General features: G+C 44.6%; 1 protein-coding gene across 3 annotated transcripts in view; it reads right to left on the reverse strand.

The window, feature by feature from the left end:
- ABCB10 (ATP binding cassette subfamily B member 10) overlaps positions 1–12,690 on the reverse strand; it is a 33,770-nt gene extending 21,080 nt beyond the window's left edge. For 2 of the 3 annotated variants that reach the window (XM_078077691.1, XM_036072402.2), the window contains exons 1-3: positions 12,027–12,690; positions 1,898–2,098; positions 810–1,012 (exon numbers count right to left, since the gene is read on the reverse strand). In XM_078077691.1, coding sequence (XP_077933817.1) covers positions 810–1,012; positions 1,898–2,098; positions 12,027–12,543 — 921 coding nt within the window. In that variant the 5' untranslated portion in view covers positions 12,544–12,690. The remainder of the gene's footprint in view (positions 1–809; positions 1,013–1,897; positions 2,099–12,026) is intronic. The other variant, XM_036072401.2, reaches the window with a different exon arrangement.
- Positions 12,691–18,902: the final 6,212 nt, after the last annotated feature.

The following is an 18,902-nucleotide window of genomic DNA, read 5'->3' on the forward strand; positions in this document are numbered from 1 at the left end:
ACAATGTGGATGGAACTGGAGGGTGTTATACTGAGCGAAATAAGTCAATCAGAGAAAGACATATATCATATGACCTCACTGACACGAGGAATTCTTAATCTCAGGAAACAAACTGAGGGTTGCTGGAGTGGGGGGTGGGGTGGGAGGGATGGGGTGGCTGGGTGATAGACATTGGGGAGGGTATGTGCTACGGTGAGCGCTGTGAATTGTGCAAGACTGTTGAATCACAGATCTGTACCTCTGAAACAAATAATGCAATATATGTTAAGAAAAAAAAAAAGAAGATAGCAGGAGGGGAAGAATGAAGGGGGGGAATCGGAGGGGGAGACGAACCATGAGAGACGATGGACTCTGAAAAACAAACTGAGGGTTCTAGAGGGGAGGGGCGTGGGAGGATGGGTTAGCCTGGTGATGGGTATTAAAGAGGGCACGTTCTGCATGGAGCACTGGGTGTTATACGCAAACAATGAATCATGGAACACTACATCAAAAACTAATGATGTAATGTATGGTGATTAACATAACAATAAAAAATTAAAAAAAAAAAAGAAAACCCAGGCAATAATGTAATCTTTGCTAAATGTAATGGTCCACTCTCCTGATAAGTCATTCTGGAGAAACGAAGGTTGCAGGGGGCCACACGGGAAGAAGCCATCTCCACATCCGTGCAGCCTCTGTGACAGCACTCTTGGCTAAGTGGCTTACAGGATGATGAGAACAGCTCAGCTTGAGCTTATCTCATGACTGAGAGGCCTGGCACAGGCCAAAGCCCTGACTAGAAGGTACCAACACAAGCCAGGCCAACATACCATCATGCCAATGCCAACAGAAGCCTGGGCCCCGGCCCGGAGCCCATCCGAGAGGTTTTCGGTCACCGAGCGCCCTAGGAGTGCGGTGTCTGAGGAGAGGCGGTTAATCAATTCTCCTGTGCGAGTCTTGTCAAAGAAAGCAACCTCTTGCCTCAGAACAGAGGAGAATAACGAAGTTCTCAACCTATTCACAATGCGCTGACCTGCAAAAGCAAAAAGGAATGGCATCAGCTTGGGTGCAGCCACCTAACAGGTAGCAGCTTGGCCCGAGGTCATCAACCTCTTCTGAGCACCACAGCCTCTGAGGCATGTCTGGTGCCTGCATCCACCTGGTGGGAACAGACTCACCTGAGCCCTGGCATATTGGCAGACGTGCACCGGTAACAAGCACTCATTTTCTCTTAGCAACCATACACAGACTGCGGATGTGGAGGAGGGGATACAGGGATAAAATACAGGATCTCTGAGAGATGTTTAAAAGGTATTATTTACAAATAAGCTTTACTACATTAACTTCTCAAAAGCTAATTTTGTTCCTCCTTGGCAATCCTTTTCTGTATTGAACTTTCATATGGCAAGCACTGGTTAATTATCTGCAGAGTATTTTATTAGCTGAATACTGAGAAGCAACTTAGAGTCTGGCATCCCGGGCTCTGGGATTACTGTGGTAGTCCCCCACCTGTTAACAACCAGGACTCATCACGGAAATGCTGTAAAAAATCACTGCCCCAGTGCCTACTGAAGGGGAAACACAAACATGGAGCAGATAAGGTTTCCACAGTTCCCTGGAGGAGGCTCAGAACTCCAGCCTCCTGACCACGGGCTGTGTCTGCAAACCTCCCATCAGACAGGCTCCGTCCCTCACTTCACTTCATGTACAGGGAGAGTTGAGAAGAGAGTGCTTGACCTAAAGCAATTCGTAGCTCCAACGTCTGGCCATACATGGGGCTCTGTCCCCACTGAATGTGATGGCAGGAAAAGAGGAACAGACGGCCTGGAGCACACGAACCTCGAGCCCGGACAGCCCCGTGTGACGCCACTCGAGTGCTCTGGAATGCCTCACTCGTGCAAGGCGGGGGCCGTTTTACCTGAAGTCTGCATGAGGTAGACGCGAACAGCATTGGCGGCAGCACCACACAGGAACACGCCGCTGAGCACCAGGCAGAGGCGGGTCAGCTTGGAGAGGCAGTCCACGGTGGGGTTTGTGTAAATGACATCGATGATCTTTCCCAGGAAGAAGGGGGCAGACATGGTGATGACACTGGACACGGCCAGAAACCCAACTGCGGCTAGAAAAACACAAGCAGGGCGCCTGGGTGGCTCAGTCGTTAAGCGTCTGCCTTCAGCTCAGGTCATGATCCCAGGGTCCTGGGATCGAGTCCCACATCGGGCTCCCTGCTCAGCGGAAAGCCTGCTTCTCCCTCTCCCACTCCCCCTGCTTGTGTTCCTGCTCTCGCTATCTCTCTCTCTGTCAAATAAGTAAAATCTTAAAAAAACAAAAACAAAAACACAAGCAGCTCTCAGGTTCATGGGCACTTCCGCAAGGGGCAGGGAGCCAACTTCACCACACTTCTCTCCCAGAGCTGCCGTCCAGAGCACGCGCTGCTCTCACGTGCTGGGAGTTTCCTTCCTTTCGCTCCTGGACCCTTGACTAAAGGCAAGAACGTAGGGGGTTCTAGGGACACAACGAGTAGGGTGACTGTAGGAAGGCACTGATCATACCCAAGTACCCAGACAAAACGACTTTTGCTTTACCCAGGTCTGATCATGTGAAGACAAGAATAACAAGGACTAACTATGAAAATCTGAAGATCCATTCTGACCTCCCTCCCTGCCTCGTGCTCTGGGTGTTCAGCTCAGATGACATTTTTCCTACATTCATGCTATCCATTGTCATTCTCTGGCATCTAACTGTGTCTTTGCTTGAAGATCAAACAATGCAGGTAAAGCACTTGATTATGTATACTATTTCCAAAGGCTATTTAAAGTTTTGAAATAGTATACTGTTCCTGGCATCCATTACACATGTGATATGTTCCTTCTTAATCTTATTGCTTTGGGGAATAAAGCACCAGAATACCAGCATGATATGGAAATAGATAATAACACAATTGTTCACACATCTAAAAAACAGGGGAATAGAGTCTTATCAGAAAAGAAAATACTGAGAAAATCCAATCAGGAACAACACATACCCCAGGCAAGTAAGTGCATTCACAAAAAGAGGAATGCAAATTTACACTACAAAGATATACCAGTTTTCATCTATTGGATTGGCAAGGATCAAAGAGTTCGATAACACACTGTGTCGGTGAAGCTGTGGGAAAAGAGGCATTTACACTGTCAGTGGGTGTGCAAAGTGGTACAACTGCAATGGAGAGTGATGTGATCATTTTGGTTAAAATGTGAAAGTACATTCTCTTTGATCCAGCAATTCTAACCCTAAGATTTTAACTTAACATATACTCCCATATGTGTACACAAAACATGTACCTTCGAGGATGTTCATTACAGCATTACTTACACCAGCAAAAGATTCAAAGTATGCAAACAACCACCAGTGGGAAACAAGTTAATCAATTAAGGAGCATTTACTTTATGCGTATTACACAGTCATTCAGAAGAATGAGGCAACTCTCCAGGTATAGACATCACCAAGATACACTGTTAGTGAAAACAGCCTAAGACACAAATGTTAACATTTGCTCATTGGCTCTTAAGTTCATATACACACAGAACATCTCTGGGGGAGTAATAAGAAACAGGTAAGACTGGGGTTGCGGTGCCTGGGTGGCTCAGTCAGTTAAGCGTCTGACTGTTGATTTTGGCTCAGGTCACGAGCTCAGGGTCGTGAGATCGAGCCCCGCATCGGCCCTGCACTCAAAGGGGAGTCTACTTGTTCCTCTCTCCCTCTGTTTCTCCCCCCACTCTCTCTCTCCTTAAAATAAATAAAATCTTAAAAAAAGTAAGATTGGGGTGTTTAGGGGCAGGGTACATGCCACTGCATCCCTTTTGAGTTTGGTCCTATTAGGAACCCAGCTAGTGCCACCACCACAGAGTCCATGGTGAGGCTCTAGATGACTACAACATGAACTGACCGCTGGGAGAGGGGAGCTCTCACACCCTGCAAACAGCAGTTTCTTCTCTTTGTGTTTTGCCTAATGCCAACACTGCAATTAAAGGTATTGCTTTTAGGTAATCTTAATAAAAAGAGTGTAGATTGTATTATTTACAATACTGAGATATGGAAGCAACCCAAGTGTCCACCCATACATGACTGGATAATGTGGTGTGTACACACACACACACGACTATTAGCCATAAAAGAATGAGAGCTTGCAATTTGCTATAAGATGGATGGACCTAGAGGGTATTATGCTAAGTGAGATAAGTCAGACAAAGAAAGACAAATACCATGTGATTTCACTTATATGTAGAATATAAAAAACAAAACAAATGAATAAACAAAAAGTTTTAGACTCTTAAATACAGAGAACAAACTGGTAGCTGCCAGAGGGAAAGTGGATGGGAGTACTGAGAAATAGATAAAGGAGATTAAGAGGTACAATCTTCCAGTTATAAAATAAGTAAGTCACAGAGACCAAAGTACAGCATAGGGAAGGAATATAGTCAATAATACAGTACTAAATGCTATTTGGTGACAGACGGTGACTACACTTATCGTGGTGAGCACTAAGTAACAGATAGAATTGGCAATTCAATATATCATACACCTGAAACTAATATAACATTGTACATCAACTATACTTCAATTAAAAAATAGTTTTTATATTTAAAAAGAGTATAGAGCGGAGCACCTGGGTGGCTCGCTCAGTAGGTTAAGTGTCTGCCTTCGGCTCAGGTCATGATCTCAGGGTCCTGGGATCGAGCCCCACATCCCGCTCCCTGCTCCACGGGGAGTCTGCTTCTCCCTCTCCCTCTGCTCCTCCCCCTGCTTATGCTCTGTCTCTCTCTGTCAAATAAATAAATAAAATCTTTTAAAAAAAGAGTATAGAGCAAACTCAGTGCCAACAGTTTCAGTTGGCAGAGCTCTAGGGGAAAGGAGAGCCTTTTAAGTAAGGAACATTTCACACAATCACGCTCTTCCTTCCTCGAGGCCTTCTGACATCCTCTTCTCGAGAAGACCCACTCTGACAACCTTATTTAAAATACAGATACCCAACACTGGCTGCCTCATTCCCTCTTCATTTTTCTCCTAACACCCTCCACCTTCTGGCATTCTAAACGTTTCACTTGTTTATTGTCTATCTCTTCATTAGGACATAACAGACTTTTTTAAGAATTTATTTTTAAGTAATCTCTACACCCAACGTGGGGCTTGAACTCACAACCCCAAGATCAAGAGTCACATGTTCTTCGACTGAGCCGGGCAGGTGCCCCAGGACATAAAGATTTTTGTCTGCTTTGTTCACTGCTATATCCCCACCCCACAGACACATAGTAGAAGTTCAATAAACACCTGTTGAATGAACGAACAAATAAATTGAACTTTGGCAAAGAAGGCACAAAAGCGTATCAGACCAAAGTTCCTCAGTTGCCTAAATAGGAATGTAAGATCTGGCGCCTGAGAAAAATCCAGATGGAAATGACTTTTTGCACAGAGCCAGAAAGTCCCGGTGTCTGGCTTAAAATCCCATAATCACAATTTAACTGAATAATGTAAACCTGGCCAAGGGCCATTTCATTTTGATATAAGACCTGGGGTCTTGTTTCAAAATGCCACGCTCCTGCCAATAGGGCCCAGAGGCACTGAAAGCCCACCAGGCATGCAGAACTAACTCGGGATTCCGCACGACACAACTGCGGTGAGCAGGCATGCTCCAGAAGGGGGTGTCCTGGGGAACAAGGGATCAACCCGGAAGCCTTTCTGCTTCATCTTTCATCAGTAGCTAGTCTCTCCAGTCTGTTCATTCACTCTGGCAAATGCTTCCAAGAATATAATGTATGTGAAGTGCTAGAAGGGTCCATTTCTCCCTCCCTCCTCCAGTGTTCTAATTCAAAGTTTTGATTCCAAATCAGAATCTGTAGTTTGTGAATAAAATGCCCTATGATTTTGATTCTGAACACTAGTTCTTACACAATAATGATAATGACTACAAAGAGGAAGGAATTTAGTTGAATCCAAACTCATTCCAGCATATCCCCTTTTGCCTTTTAATTAAAAAAAAAAAAGATTATCCATTTGTTTTATTGCCATTTGTGTCCTTTTCCTACAAACTGAATATAAACAAAAGTAAAATAAAAGATTTTTTTCAGCTTTTGTTTAGATGGATTCCTGTTAATGGAGGTTTTACTACATACCAGTGTCTTAGACATCAATGAATAATTTAGACTTGCACCCTATCGTTTCAGATTCCTCCCTAAACCTGACATGCTAACTATACTACAATCCTTCTGAAATCCTTCTCCAACTTTTTTCTGTGGTTAGGCCTCTTGTTTGTTCCTATCCTTGCCTGATGGGACCCCAGCAACTGTTACATATCTCTTGACAGATATCTTCAGGTATCTTTCTGTTATCCTCATTCTACTAAATCATGGCATCCAAAAAGTGAAAGAAATATTCTTCAAAAGAAGGGGGACAGAAACCCTAAAATGCAGTTAACTCATGAAAAAACAACAGTTTGGGATGGGTGGAAGAAGCTGCACAGCATGCCCATCACCTGCTAGACATGGTACCCATCTTTTAACGATTCATCTGACAATTTGGCAGGTACAGCTAAGCCCAGCGTCATTCCAGGACTAAAGATGAAACACAAAAATGAGTACCCACCACTGTCTGAAGCATTTGGTAGGCACTATCTCCTTGAATCCTCCCCCAAACCCTCTTATCCACATTTTCAAAGGTAACTCAAGCACAGAGAGGCAAGGGAGCTTGCCCAAGGTCACCCAAATCATATAATGCAGAACCACACTGAGACAAAGCCTTCATCTTACTACATTTGAAGTAGAGAAAAGGGCACGAGCCTGGAGGTTGGGGCAGGCCAGGAAGGAGAATGGCTGCAGGACAGAGTTGGAACTGGGACCTCATGGCGCAAAGGAAGAAGTACTAAGAAACAAAGTGGAGAGGTAGTGGGTTCTTGATTTTAACGTGGAATAGGGAATTTGCAGAATGGCAGGCTAAGAGGGCTTTAAGTTGGGTAGTGCTACAGTCAGCTTTGCATTTTATTTATTTTCGTAAAGATTTTATTTATTCGTCAGAGAACGAGAGAGAGCACAAGCAGGGGGAGCGGCAGGCAGAAGAAGCAGGCTCTCCGCTGAGCAAGGAACCCGATGTAGGACTTGATCCCAGGACCCTGGGATCATGACCTGAGCCGAAGGCAGATGCTTAACTGACTTAGCCACCCAGGCGTCCCCAGCTTTGCATTTTATTTTTATTTTTTTAACTTATTTTTTTATTATGTTATGTTAGTCACCATACAGTACATGATTAGTTTTTGATGTAGTGTTCCATGATTCATTGTTTGCGTATAACACCCAGTGCTCCACGCAATGTGTGCCCTCCTTGATACCCAGCTTTGCATTTTAAATGATCCACTCTGGCTGCAGAGTGAAAGGGGAGGGCTGGAGGCCAGCATGACTGCAGACAGAGACTCCTTAGAACACGCTATTCCACTGCTCCAGGCAAGAGGGACTGGAAGGAACTAGGGCAAGGGCAGAGAGGACAAGGAGGGTGACAAGGACTGGAGATATTTTTATGAACTAGGCTCTACAGGACCTGAGGACTGGCTGGATTTGGGGAGCATGTTAGGAGGACAGGTTCTAAACTGGACCTCACTCTGCCATCTAGCTGTTTGACCTCCAGTGAGTCACTCAACCTCTCTGTGCCTCAGTGTCTTCATCTATAAAATGGCAATAAAAGTTATACCGCCTTCAAAGAAATATTACAAGGAGTAAATTAAGTGCATATATGTAAGGCATCTGATACAGGGCCCAATATCTAGCAAACAATAATTAGCTATTATCTTCATTACTGTTACCATCACAAGGAGCCAAGAATGTCTCCAGCTTTGGCAAAGGGGTTCACACAGCAGTCCACTCTCTGAGAGAAGGGACAGAGCAGAAAAGGCAGCTTTAGGGAGGAAGACAACTTTGGTTTTTGGACATGTTGAGTTTTCAAGTGTCTAGGAGACATCTCCATGGATGCAAGGTGGGTATTATGGGCACAAAGGAGGAGAGGGTATTGCAGGTTAGAGGGTGAGGTGAAGAAACCTGGCATCTAAGCTGGATAGGGAAGGAAGTGAAGACATCAGGGGCTGGTAGACTAGCAGGAAACAGAGTTTAGGAAACTGCTCAGGCTCATGGAGTAATCTGCAGAACAAACATCTTCCAGATTGTCAGCATGTGCTGAAGACTGAGGCATCTGGGCCATATGTGCAATAGTGGGAGGCCTGCCTTTGACTCCAGCGCTCGCTCTTCAGTAGACATATGATGGCAGCCACTTATGTACTTTCAAATCTTCTGCCACATTAAAAGAGTAAGAGTGGGTAAGATTAATTTTAACAATGTATTTAATCCAATATACCCAAAATATTAATCAACCTGTAATCAACATAAAAATAATAACAAACCCTACTTTTTTCATACCAAGTTCTTTTAAAATATGGTATGCATTGTCTGCTTAAATCAATTCTAACCCGTTTCATAGCACAGCTACAGAATGTTAATGTTCTCTCTGAAATACGGTATTTCCAGAGCAAACAAACCTCCTCGGCTTTCTGGAGCAGTCTCAATTTCAGAGGTTCAGCCTCACTGTGCCAGCAGTACTGTCCTTGGTAGAGCCTCTGTCCTGATCTGGGCTTCAGGAAACAGCCATTCTAAGCACTGCTCACCCTCTCTTTGCTTACTGCATTCACTGGTTTTATCACTCTATTCTTTTTGGTCACTTCATAAAACCTAACTATACATTCAGCAAAAGCTCCTGGTGGGCATCAGGTTCTAAGAACGGTCCTAATCTCAAACCACACGAGTCCTTATCAGTATTTTAAATGAGAGGCACCCTCCCCAGTTCTCCAGAGGCCTCAACCAAACAGTGTGGGTGGAGGGGTGGGGGTGTACCTTGCTTGCACAGTTGTAACCAGGAACCTGCCTGGGAAGTGTAGGGAAGGCAAGCTGGCTCTGTGTGCACCTCCAGGTTGGCATTGTCATTATAACCTCACAGTTCCCCAACGACCCACAGCTCACTCCTGGTATCAATTTATGCAGTGTTCCCTGCCCCTAACTCAATGGGATGGCTACAGCCCTCCACGGCCTCCCTCTATCTGCCAGACGCAGCAAGGGGCTCGGACAAATTACTTCTTATCCCAGCAGTCCATCCACAGGGGCTCCTCAATGAGCTCCTGTATCTTTTAAGACTCCTCTGGCCAAGGCGATAAGATGAAGAATTATGAGAGAGAGACTGGAGAGCAACTTTGCAGGCCACGGCTATAGGAAGATGGCGTGAATTCCTATACCAAGTGAGCCGCAGGGAAGAGGGGCAGGGGGCAGGTGAGGGGACTGCAGTGCCTTTGGGAGAAGAACGGGAACAATGCTAAAACTCTTCTCTGCACACATATGGAAACATTTCAAATGGTAGACCCTGATTTTAAAGTTTCTGATATAAATTACTTCAGATCAAAGTTTTCTGGTCACAGACTTCAAGTGGCATACTCAGCAAATTGCTGAAGACAGATGAAAATATTGTTAATCAAATGTATAGCTGAATCGTTGAAAAAGGATTTTTGCATTTGTTTTCCTAAAAACTGGCAAATTAACACTGGAATTCCTTTTCTTCAGTTCAGCTTTTTTTGGTTTCTTGATACACACACACACACACACACACACACACACACACACACACACACACGCAACTCTTTATCCACAGCATTTCAGAGAGATGTGCCAACATCTGAGGCTGCTCTTATGATAAGTTACAAATTAATGATGACACCCCAGTTCCTTTTAATCCCACAAATGCCAACATCCACATTGGCTTCAATATATCATATATAATGACTTTTAAGGAAAGCATATGTCCTAGTAAGGGTTTTTCATCAGATTTCCTCATAAGATACAATAAGTATTTATTATCTGTTTAAAATAGTGTATCAAGCTTGGACTTATTTTCTCAGATTATATGTTCACAATGATTCAATGAGGCAGATCAAAATCGCTCTTCTTAAAATAAAAGGAGGTACAGCTCTTGCTTCATTTAAAGCTGTCTTCTCAACATACTAGCATGGTAGGACATGTGGGAATGGAAGGAAGGTACAGGGATGATGGTTATGAGAGAGGCAGGGCTGGACTACCCATAGGGCTGAGCACATGTGGGCACCAGCAAAGTCTGATACCTAAAACACCTTCTCGGCACCTGATATTTCAGAGATAAAACACAACTGGCTTTCCTTGCACTCATTCTGAGTGGCATATGGGAATGGCAGACATACCCTGTAGTGCTCAGGGTCTCTAAATTTGGGCCTCAATTTGGCCTGGTGGGACCATTATTTATTCCTTCATCCTGAGCCCCTGCTCTGTGCTGCACACATGCTAAGAACTGGACAGAACCAGACACAGTGCCTGTCTCAAGCAGCTCACAGTCCAGTGAGATCATCTAGTCTCAAAATTTTCTTTTAATAGAGTAAAAGATCTTTATTTCTATCAAAATCTACATACGCCCAACTGAGCAATGAAATAAATTCTCTTTATACCTCGGTGATACCAAGTATTGCCCTAAGCTTCAACAGTCAGCGAGAGGTAAAACATTCCTACCCCACCTGCCTTCCTCCACATCACAAATGACTCCCTAAGAAAATCCTTTCTAAGTCAAGAGATTTACAGCAAAGCATGTGGGCTTCTCACCTGCTTCAAGGGCTGCATCTGACAACCTCACAGGCCCTCGCCCTCATCATGGCTGCAGTTTTATCTCTAGTCATATGATTATTTCATTTATGTTTCCTTCCCACTAAGCTGGAAGCTCTAGCAGGAACAGGAACCATGTTTCTTTCTGCTCGCCAATGTAACCCATGGCCTACCATATACTGAGCGGGCTCAATAAGTATTTATTAAAGAAATGAAGATTTAGGGGAATCTCAAAAACTTTTAGATCTTAAAAGGCCCTTGCATGTAAACATCTCCCCAACTACGGTTAAAAATGAGGAACTACAGAAAATAGTTCTAAATACATTCATTTCGATTTCTTTAAAAAACTACTCAATTATGATTTAGCTGGGTTATGATCTACAGTTTCTCATAGTTTCTGGAGTTCACGGATCACTGATCATGCCAGTGTTTGATTTTTTTGAAGAGCTAGTAACTTCCTGCTTACCACTCAGGGAGGCAAAAAGCACCTGAAACAAACCTGAAAGGTTTCCATTGTTTTGCTTCACATAGCAAAAAATTGTTGACTGTTTAATAAACTTGCCTAAAGCAAATAATGTTTTTATTTATTTTTATTTAAATTCAATTTAGTTAACACATAGTGTATTATTAGCTTCAGGGGTACAATTTAGTGATTCATCAGTTGCATACAATACCCAGTGCTCATTACATCAAGTGCCCTCCTTAATGCCCATCACCCAGTTACCCCATCCCCCAGCCACCTCACCTCCAGCAACCCTCCATTTATTCCCTATAGTTAAGGGCCTCTTATGATTTGCCTTTCTGTTTTTATCTTATTTTATTTTTCCTTCCCGTCCCCTATGTTCATCTGTTTTGTTTCTTAAATTCCACATATGAGTGAGCTCATATGGCTTCTGTCTTTCTCTAATTTCGCTTAGCGCAATACATAATGTTTTTAAGAAGTACTATAACTGCATAAAACAAAACAGGTATATTTTTGGCTAGAATAAATTTTAAAATGTAAAAGGGGGGGAACCCAGCTCATTCTGAAAAAGCTGGCAATGCCAAAGCAGAGCGGACCCGAAGATTCCAATAATGAGATACTGCTCCACTTGTATAATGTGTGTCAAGCTAAGAAAACAAACATAAAAGACAACTGACAACAGGTTCTCAGCCAACCTGAAAGGCTTGACAATGCTACCGAGAGGTGAGCGCCCCATTCAGCACTTCTTGGTAAAGATCCGCACGTAAAAAGCCAGCCCGTCCCTCCTCAGTGTTACAAGTGGCCCGGGGTCTCTGCCGCCCCCACTGTGTCCCGGGACCACGCGCTCTGTAAGGTGTGCTGACCCGCAGAGGAGGGGAAGAGGACAGAGAAAGCCTCACCTGCCAGCCTCCCGCGCTCCGGATACGCCAGCCCCAAGAGCTTTTGGGCCTCCGAGCGCCTGTCCACCGCCGGGCGCAGCCGCGGGTTGTCTCCGGGAGTCGCCGCGGCCGCAGACAACGCCGGCCCGCGCTGCCAGGCCTCGCCCCCCACCCGGGCTGCGACTGCTGGGCCGCCGCGGAGCCCAGCGCGCGGGAGCCGGGGAGCGTCTGGCCGGTCAAGCGCCCCGCACCTGCTGGCGCCGGGGGGGCGCGCCCACAGCCCCAGGAGCCTCACGAGGCCTGCTCCACCTCCGGCGCCGTGGGGACGCCCGCCCGGGCAGCCGCTTGTCCAGCGGCGCGGCCCTCCCGCGGCTCCGGCATCCCGGAGGAGCCTCGGCCCCACGCCCCAAGGCCGCGCCGGCCACAGGCCCGTCAACTGAGGCCGGGGCCCCGGGACGCCGGCGCCCAGGGTCCACGTGCTGGCGGCCGGGCTTCGCCACACGAGCAGCCGCAGCGGCCAAGCAGGGGGGCCGTGCATGGCGCCGCGTCCGACCCGCGCGCCTCAGCCCGCCCGGCCAGGCGCGCACCGAGTCCGAGGACCCTCCCGGCCCGGCCGAGCAGAGGGCGTGAACGCGGCGCCGCCCGCCGCCCCGCCCGCTGTCACCCGCCGTCACCCGTCTCATCTGGCCCGCGGCCCCTGCGCACGCCCCGGGCAGCGCCCGCCCCATACCGGTCCTAGCCCCGTTCCTCCGCCCGCACGGGTCCCCGCCCCCGAGGGCGGTGACCCGGGCCCTGCACCACCCCCCTCCAAGAAGCCCCCTCCCGCCTCGGGCGCCTTCCCCGCAGCGCCCCCACCCGGCTGCCGAGCGCCCGGCGCCGCCAAGGACCGGGCTGAAGAAAGGCCCGGGCGCCGCTGCGCCTGCGCACTACCGTGCGGGGAGCTTTTTCGCGCTTTTCGGTCTCCTCCTGTAAAAACCTGGAAGCGGCGCGAGCCCTTTCTCACGCCGGAGCACTCGGCGGAGCGCACAGACGAGATCACACGATGACCGGTGAAAGGATGTGGCGGCCAGACTGCGAGCTGGTCTGGGCTTGGGGCGGGTCCGCGGCCCCGGCGACCCAGGCTAGGGCTGGTCCTGTCACCCTGCGTCCCAGTGCCGAGCACCGGACTGAGACGCAGAACACTGGTGGAGAGGACATCGCTGCGGGTCAGCGCAGTTGTGGGAGGTGTTGTGGAGGAGGTGGTTGGCGAGCAGTGAAATTGGATAACTTTGAGCAGAGGACCGGATCATTTCATAACTTGAGCCAAAGTGCAAAAGCAGACACGGTCAAGGCACTCCGGCTGCTCAGGGCGAGAAGACAAATCCAAATGCAATGTAGTATTTTAGTACACGTGCAAGGAAAGCCAGAGGAGAGGATCCTAAAACCCACGGGGCCGCAAGGAAACTTCATGGTGCGGGCATCTCTACGCTGGGGAGTGGGGAGGGGAGCAGCCTGATTCTCTCACATGTAAGAGTCGTGGTTGAACAAGATGGATAGATTTTTGTTGACTCGTAATTTTACAGGGCCGATACTAGGGTAAGGCTAGTGAGTGACACGTGCCTCACTGCAAAATTTTGCAAACTTGCAAAATTTATGGATTCGGAAAAAACCCACACTTCAATAATCAAGGTAAATATTTTAATGTAATATTATTAAAGTCAAAATTAATTTCAAAAAAAAATCAAAATTAATGCAAAAAATCCATGATAAGCAATATATCAAAACTTCGAATGCATTTTTGCACTTGCACGATCCTGCCTCTCTCTTCCCATCTTAATCCCACCCCTGAAAGCCTTATTTACAGAAATAGGCACTTAGCAGCTGGCCTAGTTTACCAATTTTTTAAAAAATTTTGCGTTAAAATGTTACTTATCTTGATTACTGAGACTTGATAACCACGACTTATGTTAGCATCTCATTGGTGTCTGAATTCTAGAATGCAGGGTATAGATTGAAATCAACTCCACTGATTTATGAGTAGGCGTGTTCCTTTTTGGAAAGATTTTAGTAGGTGACTTTTAAAAAGCCAGGAGATAGTGCCTCATACCCCACATTATACATTCCCATTTAAGCCCCAGCTGAAGCAATGTAAAAAAAATGACATTTTCCCAGTTGGAAAGTGACAATTTTAAGTCAAATCAAACCTTCCTCTGACTTTCTTTTTCCCATTTTTCAGAAAACAGTTGCTGCTTCAAGGGCTGGGGAAGGCAGGACCATCCTTTGCTTTCTTCCTTCCCCGGAATGATGTCCACTAGACTTATTCAACAAGCACTTTCTGGTGCCTGGAGTCTACAGAAAAATAACTGCCCCGAGTGTAGTTGATTAAAAAACAAAACAATTGTTGATTGTTCGCATTTCTAAAAATCAGGCAGGGGGCGCATGGGTGGCTCAGCTGTTAAGCCTCTGCCTTCGGCTCAGGTCATGATCCCAGGGTCCTGGGATGGAGCCCCTCATTGGGCTCCTTGCTCAGCGGGGAGCCTGCTTCTCCTTCTCCCACTCCCCCTGCTCGTGTTCCTGCTCTTGCTATCTCTCTCTCTTCAAATAAATAAATAAAATACTTTAAAAAATAAAAATAAATAAAAATCAGGCAGGTAATAGGAAAACAATTAACCTTGACAAAAATGTCATGCTAAAAATAAAAATCCTTCCCAGCCATCATATAATATACAAGGCAAGAATTATTTCCGTAGACTCTAAAGAAAATGTCCATGGCTCTTAAAAATATATATACATTGGGGAAATGGAGTAGGGAATAAATATTGGCAGAACGATCACTAGGACTTACATAGTCATCACACCAAAAAAAAAAAAGAGCTACTCTAAATATGTGTGTGTATATTCAATATACATTCATATGAGAAGAGAAGGTTGTCGTAATGCAAAGCAATAAATATATTTTGCATATGTATATATGTTATATGTATTTTATTGCTTTGCATTACTAGGACCTCTTCCCATTTAAAAATAAGGATAATTTCTCTTTGCCTTTTTAAAAGTTCTTTCGCCACTGAAAAAGGCAAGAAATACTCTAAACTGTGTTTGGGAAAGTAAGACTCAAACACTTAGATGTGAATGGATTAATAATATAAAATATCACAGAAAAGCAAGAAAAGGCTGTGTATTAATTCTGAGACAAAAAAAAAAAAAGTCCAAATCCTGCTCACTGACAGAAAGGGCTCTTGGTGGAGGTGTGATTGAACCAAGCAGTAAAATCTGGCCCTCAGTGAATAGACTCTTAATAGGTTTAGTGGCCAACGGGTGTTGAATTCAAAAAGGATGTCTTTTGACGGAAACTTGAGAGCAATTGGGATTACTTCAAGAACAGTTCCACCTGTGGGTTCCTGTGCCTCTCAAAGGGCGATAAGGGTGCTCATGTGGACAGCAGGAGGGGCCCCGTGAAGCACAGGAGCACAAGAAGCAAACACAAGGGGTGCCTGGGTGGCTCAGTCATTAAGCATCTGCCTTCGGCTCAGGTCATGGCCCCAGGGTCCTGGGATCGAGCCCCACCTTGGGCTCCCTGCTCCGCAGGAAGCCTGCTTCCCCCTCTCCCACTCCCCCTGCTTGTGTTCCCTCTCTTGCTGTGTCTCTCTCTGTCAAATAAATAAATAAATCTTAAAAAAAAAAAAAAAAAAGCAAACACAAATCTTCCTGGTGTGAAGCCTGTGATCTGATGAGGGCGGGGGTGGGGTTGTCATTTGACCTTTCTTAGTACATTTCTTTTTCTCTTAACTCAAGCTTGTGGTTCATCCCGTGAAGGACAGGAGTGGCAGGGCAATGACTGAAGGTGGAGCATGCAGTTCAGTGAAGCATGAACCAGGAAGGGGGTGGTCTCCACATGGGACCGAATTTGTAAATTCCTCTGGAGTCCAGATTGAAGTTTTGGTAACTCATCTGCACTGTGCTCTTTCAGGGAAGACTGAGGCTGTAACTTAATCTCAGCAATAGGACTCAGGCGGGCTGAATGCAACATATGTAGGTTTCAGCATCTTTGGCTTTTACATTCTCTCTCACCTTCTCCCCAAAGATTCTAGAGAAAGGTTGTTATGGGTTGAATTGTGTCCCTTCAAAAAAGATATGTTGAAATCCTAACCCCTAGTATCTCAGAATGTGACCTTATTTGGAAATAGAGTGGTTGCAGTTATAGTTGATTAAGGGAAGAGGAAGCCAGATTAGAGTAGGAGTAGGGTATCTTGATGAGAAGGTGGCCATATGAAAACAGAGACACACAGGGAAAATGCTATATGATGACCAAGGCAAAGATGGGAGTTATGCAGCTGCATGCCAAGGAATGTCAAAGACTGCCTGCTAATCCCGAGAAGCTGCCAAGAGGCAAGGAAGGATTTCCCTATGGGTTTCAGAGGGAGCATGGCTCTGCCAACTCCCTGATTTCAGCCTCCAGATCCATGAGACAATAAATTTCTTTTATCTTAAGCCACACAGTTTGTGGTATTTTATTAAGGTGGCTCTAGGAAAGTACTACAAAGGTCTAACATCAGTGTCTTTTATAATACTACAATAGATGCTCAGTATTTGTCCATTTAACTCATGTTTAGCCAAATAAGCAACTGAGTTATTCAGGCTACTCTAAACAGTTTGCATGTCTTATCGTCTACACCGCTTAACTTTATTTTACCAGGACTGTGTTCCACAGCTGTCCATATTTTAGGCTACAAAGAAGCTTGTATGATATGAAATGTAGCTCAGGACTATCACACAAAAATAACACAAATGAAACCAGTGAGCCTGATTCTAGGATTTTTATAATATTTAGGTATAGAGTTTTCTCATATGTTAAGAGTCTGAGGTTGGACCCAGACATAGAGAAAAATTTTAGCATATTTTGACTAGAAAGTGAAAGACCCAAAAGTTACAAGAGGACACATAAACTAATACCCTAGTCATTCACTTCTCTCTAGAGAAAACCACTGTTCCTTGTGTATCCTTGCAAAGATATTCTGTTAATATATGAGTGTATGTGTGTGTAAGTATATATATATATTTATTTTTTACACAAATATAGCATACTATACATGCAGCCCTGCACCTTGCTTTTTTCATTGTACATCTTAGGGTTTGGTTCCCAACTGACACATCATCCTTTCTAAAGGTTGCATGGTCTTCCATTGTCTGGATGTACCCCAATTTATTTAACTAATGTCCTAATACTAGACTGTAGTTTCCAGTCTTTTGCTATTATAAATAATACTGCAATGACTATCTTTGTATGCATCTATCATTCCACACATGTGGGAGTATGTATATAATTTAAATTCCTAGAAGTGATACACCTATTAGAATGACTAAAATCATTGATTAAAAATTACAAAAACAGGGATGTCTGGGTGGCTCAGTCGTTAAATGTCTGCCTTCGGCTCAGGTCACCATCCCAGGGTCCTGGGATCGAGCCCCACATCGGGCTCCCTGCTCAGCAGGAAGCCTGCTTCTACTTCTCCCACTCCCACTGCTTGTGTTCCCTCTCTGGCTATGTCTCTCTGTCAAATAAATAAATAAAATCTTTTAAAAAATTACAAAAACAATAAAAGAGCCTCCTATGTAGAAAAAGGGAGGAAAATTTTAAAGATACACAAGGATTACCTGAAAAAACATATGCTTGATAGGTTCTTTCTTATTTATTTGTAATTTTTTTCTTATTTTTACAAACCCTTGTGTTGAGGGCCTCTTTCAAAAATTTTTTTTTTATTTGAGAGAGAGAGAGAAAGCAAGAGACAAAGCACGAGCAGAGGGAGAGGGAGAAGCAAACTCCCTGCTCAGCAGGGAGCCGAATGCAGGGCTCGATCCCAGGACCCTGGGATTATGACCTGAGCTGAAGGCAGATGCTCAATTGACTGAGCCACCCAGGCACCACCCTCTTTCAAATTTTTAAAGAACAAATGACTCCCATGGTATATAACTACCCCAAAGCATAAAAAAAGATAGATTTCTTCATCTATTTTATGAAATTCATGAGCCCTAGTATTTAAATCTAACAAAGATAGCCACCAAAAGCAAAACACAGAATATTAACATACAAGTCCTTAATAAAGCAACAGCAAATCATATCCAACAGAATATTACAAGACTTTAAAAACCATGTTATTACTAAACTAACATGATAAGAATAGAACTGTCACATTGCACAATCAGTCCCCTGAGAAAGAGCATCTAGATCAAGCCATCAGACAACATCATATTCACTAGTGAGCCACTAGAGAAATAAGACAAAGATGCCAGTCATCACTGCCACTGTTAAACATGGTGTTGGAGGTCCTAGCTGATGGAAGAGACAAAAATGAATGAGGTGTAGTTATCAACAAGAGAAAGATGAAATTATCAGCACATGCAAATTATATTCTTATTTACCTAAAAAAACAAAGAGAGTTAAGTAAAAAAATAATGAAGCAATAAGAGAATTCTACGAGGTAGTTGAATCCAAAATTGACAAAAATAAATTTTCCTGTGAATGAAGGTAGAGAATACACTGCCCCAAAATGGCATTAATAATTGCAATAAAAATGTAAAACACCTAGGGGTGCCTGGGTGACTCAGTCAGTTAAGCATCTGACTCTTGATCTCAGCCTAAGTCTTGATCTCAGGGTCATGAGGTCAAGCCCCGCATTGCCCTGCACCCTGGGCATGGAGCCTACTTAAAAAAAAAAAAAAATGTAAAACACCTAGTAATCAAATTAAAAGGAATGTACAAGACAAATGTGAAGATAATAATAAAGCTGTACTGAGGTATAAATAAGAAGACTCAAATAAAATGAGGAGATTTTCCTGGATGTGTAGACCCAATATTAATACATAATATGTACCAGGTTCTGTGTTAAGCAATTTACACACATAATCATACAACATTTT

This window comes from Halichoerus grypus, chromosome 7, assembly GCF_964656455.1.
Source record: "Halichoerus grypus chromosome 7, mHalGry1.hap1.1, whole genome shotgun sequence".
NCBI lineage: Eukaryota > Metazoa > Chordata > Mammalia > Carnivora > Phocidae > Halichoerus > Halichoerus grypus.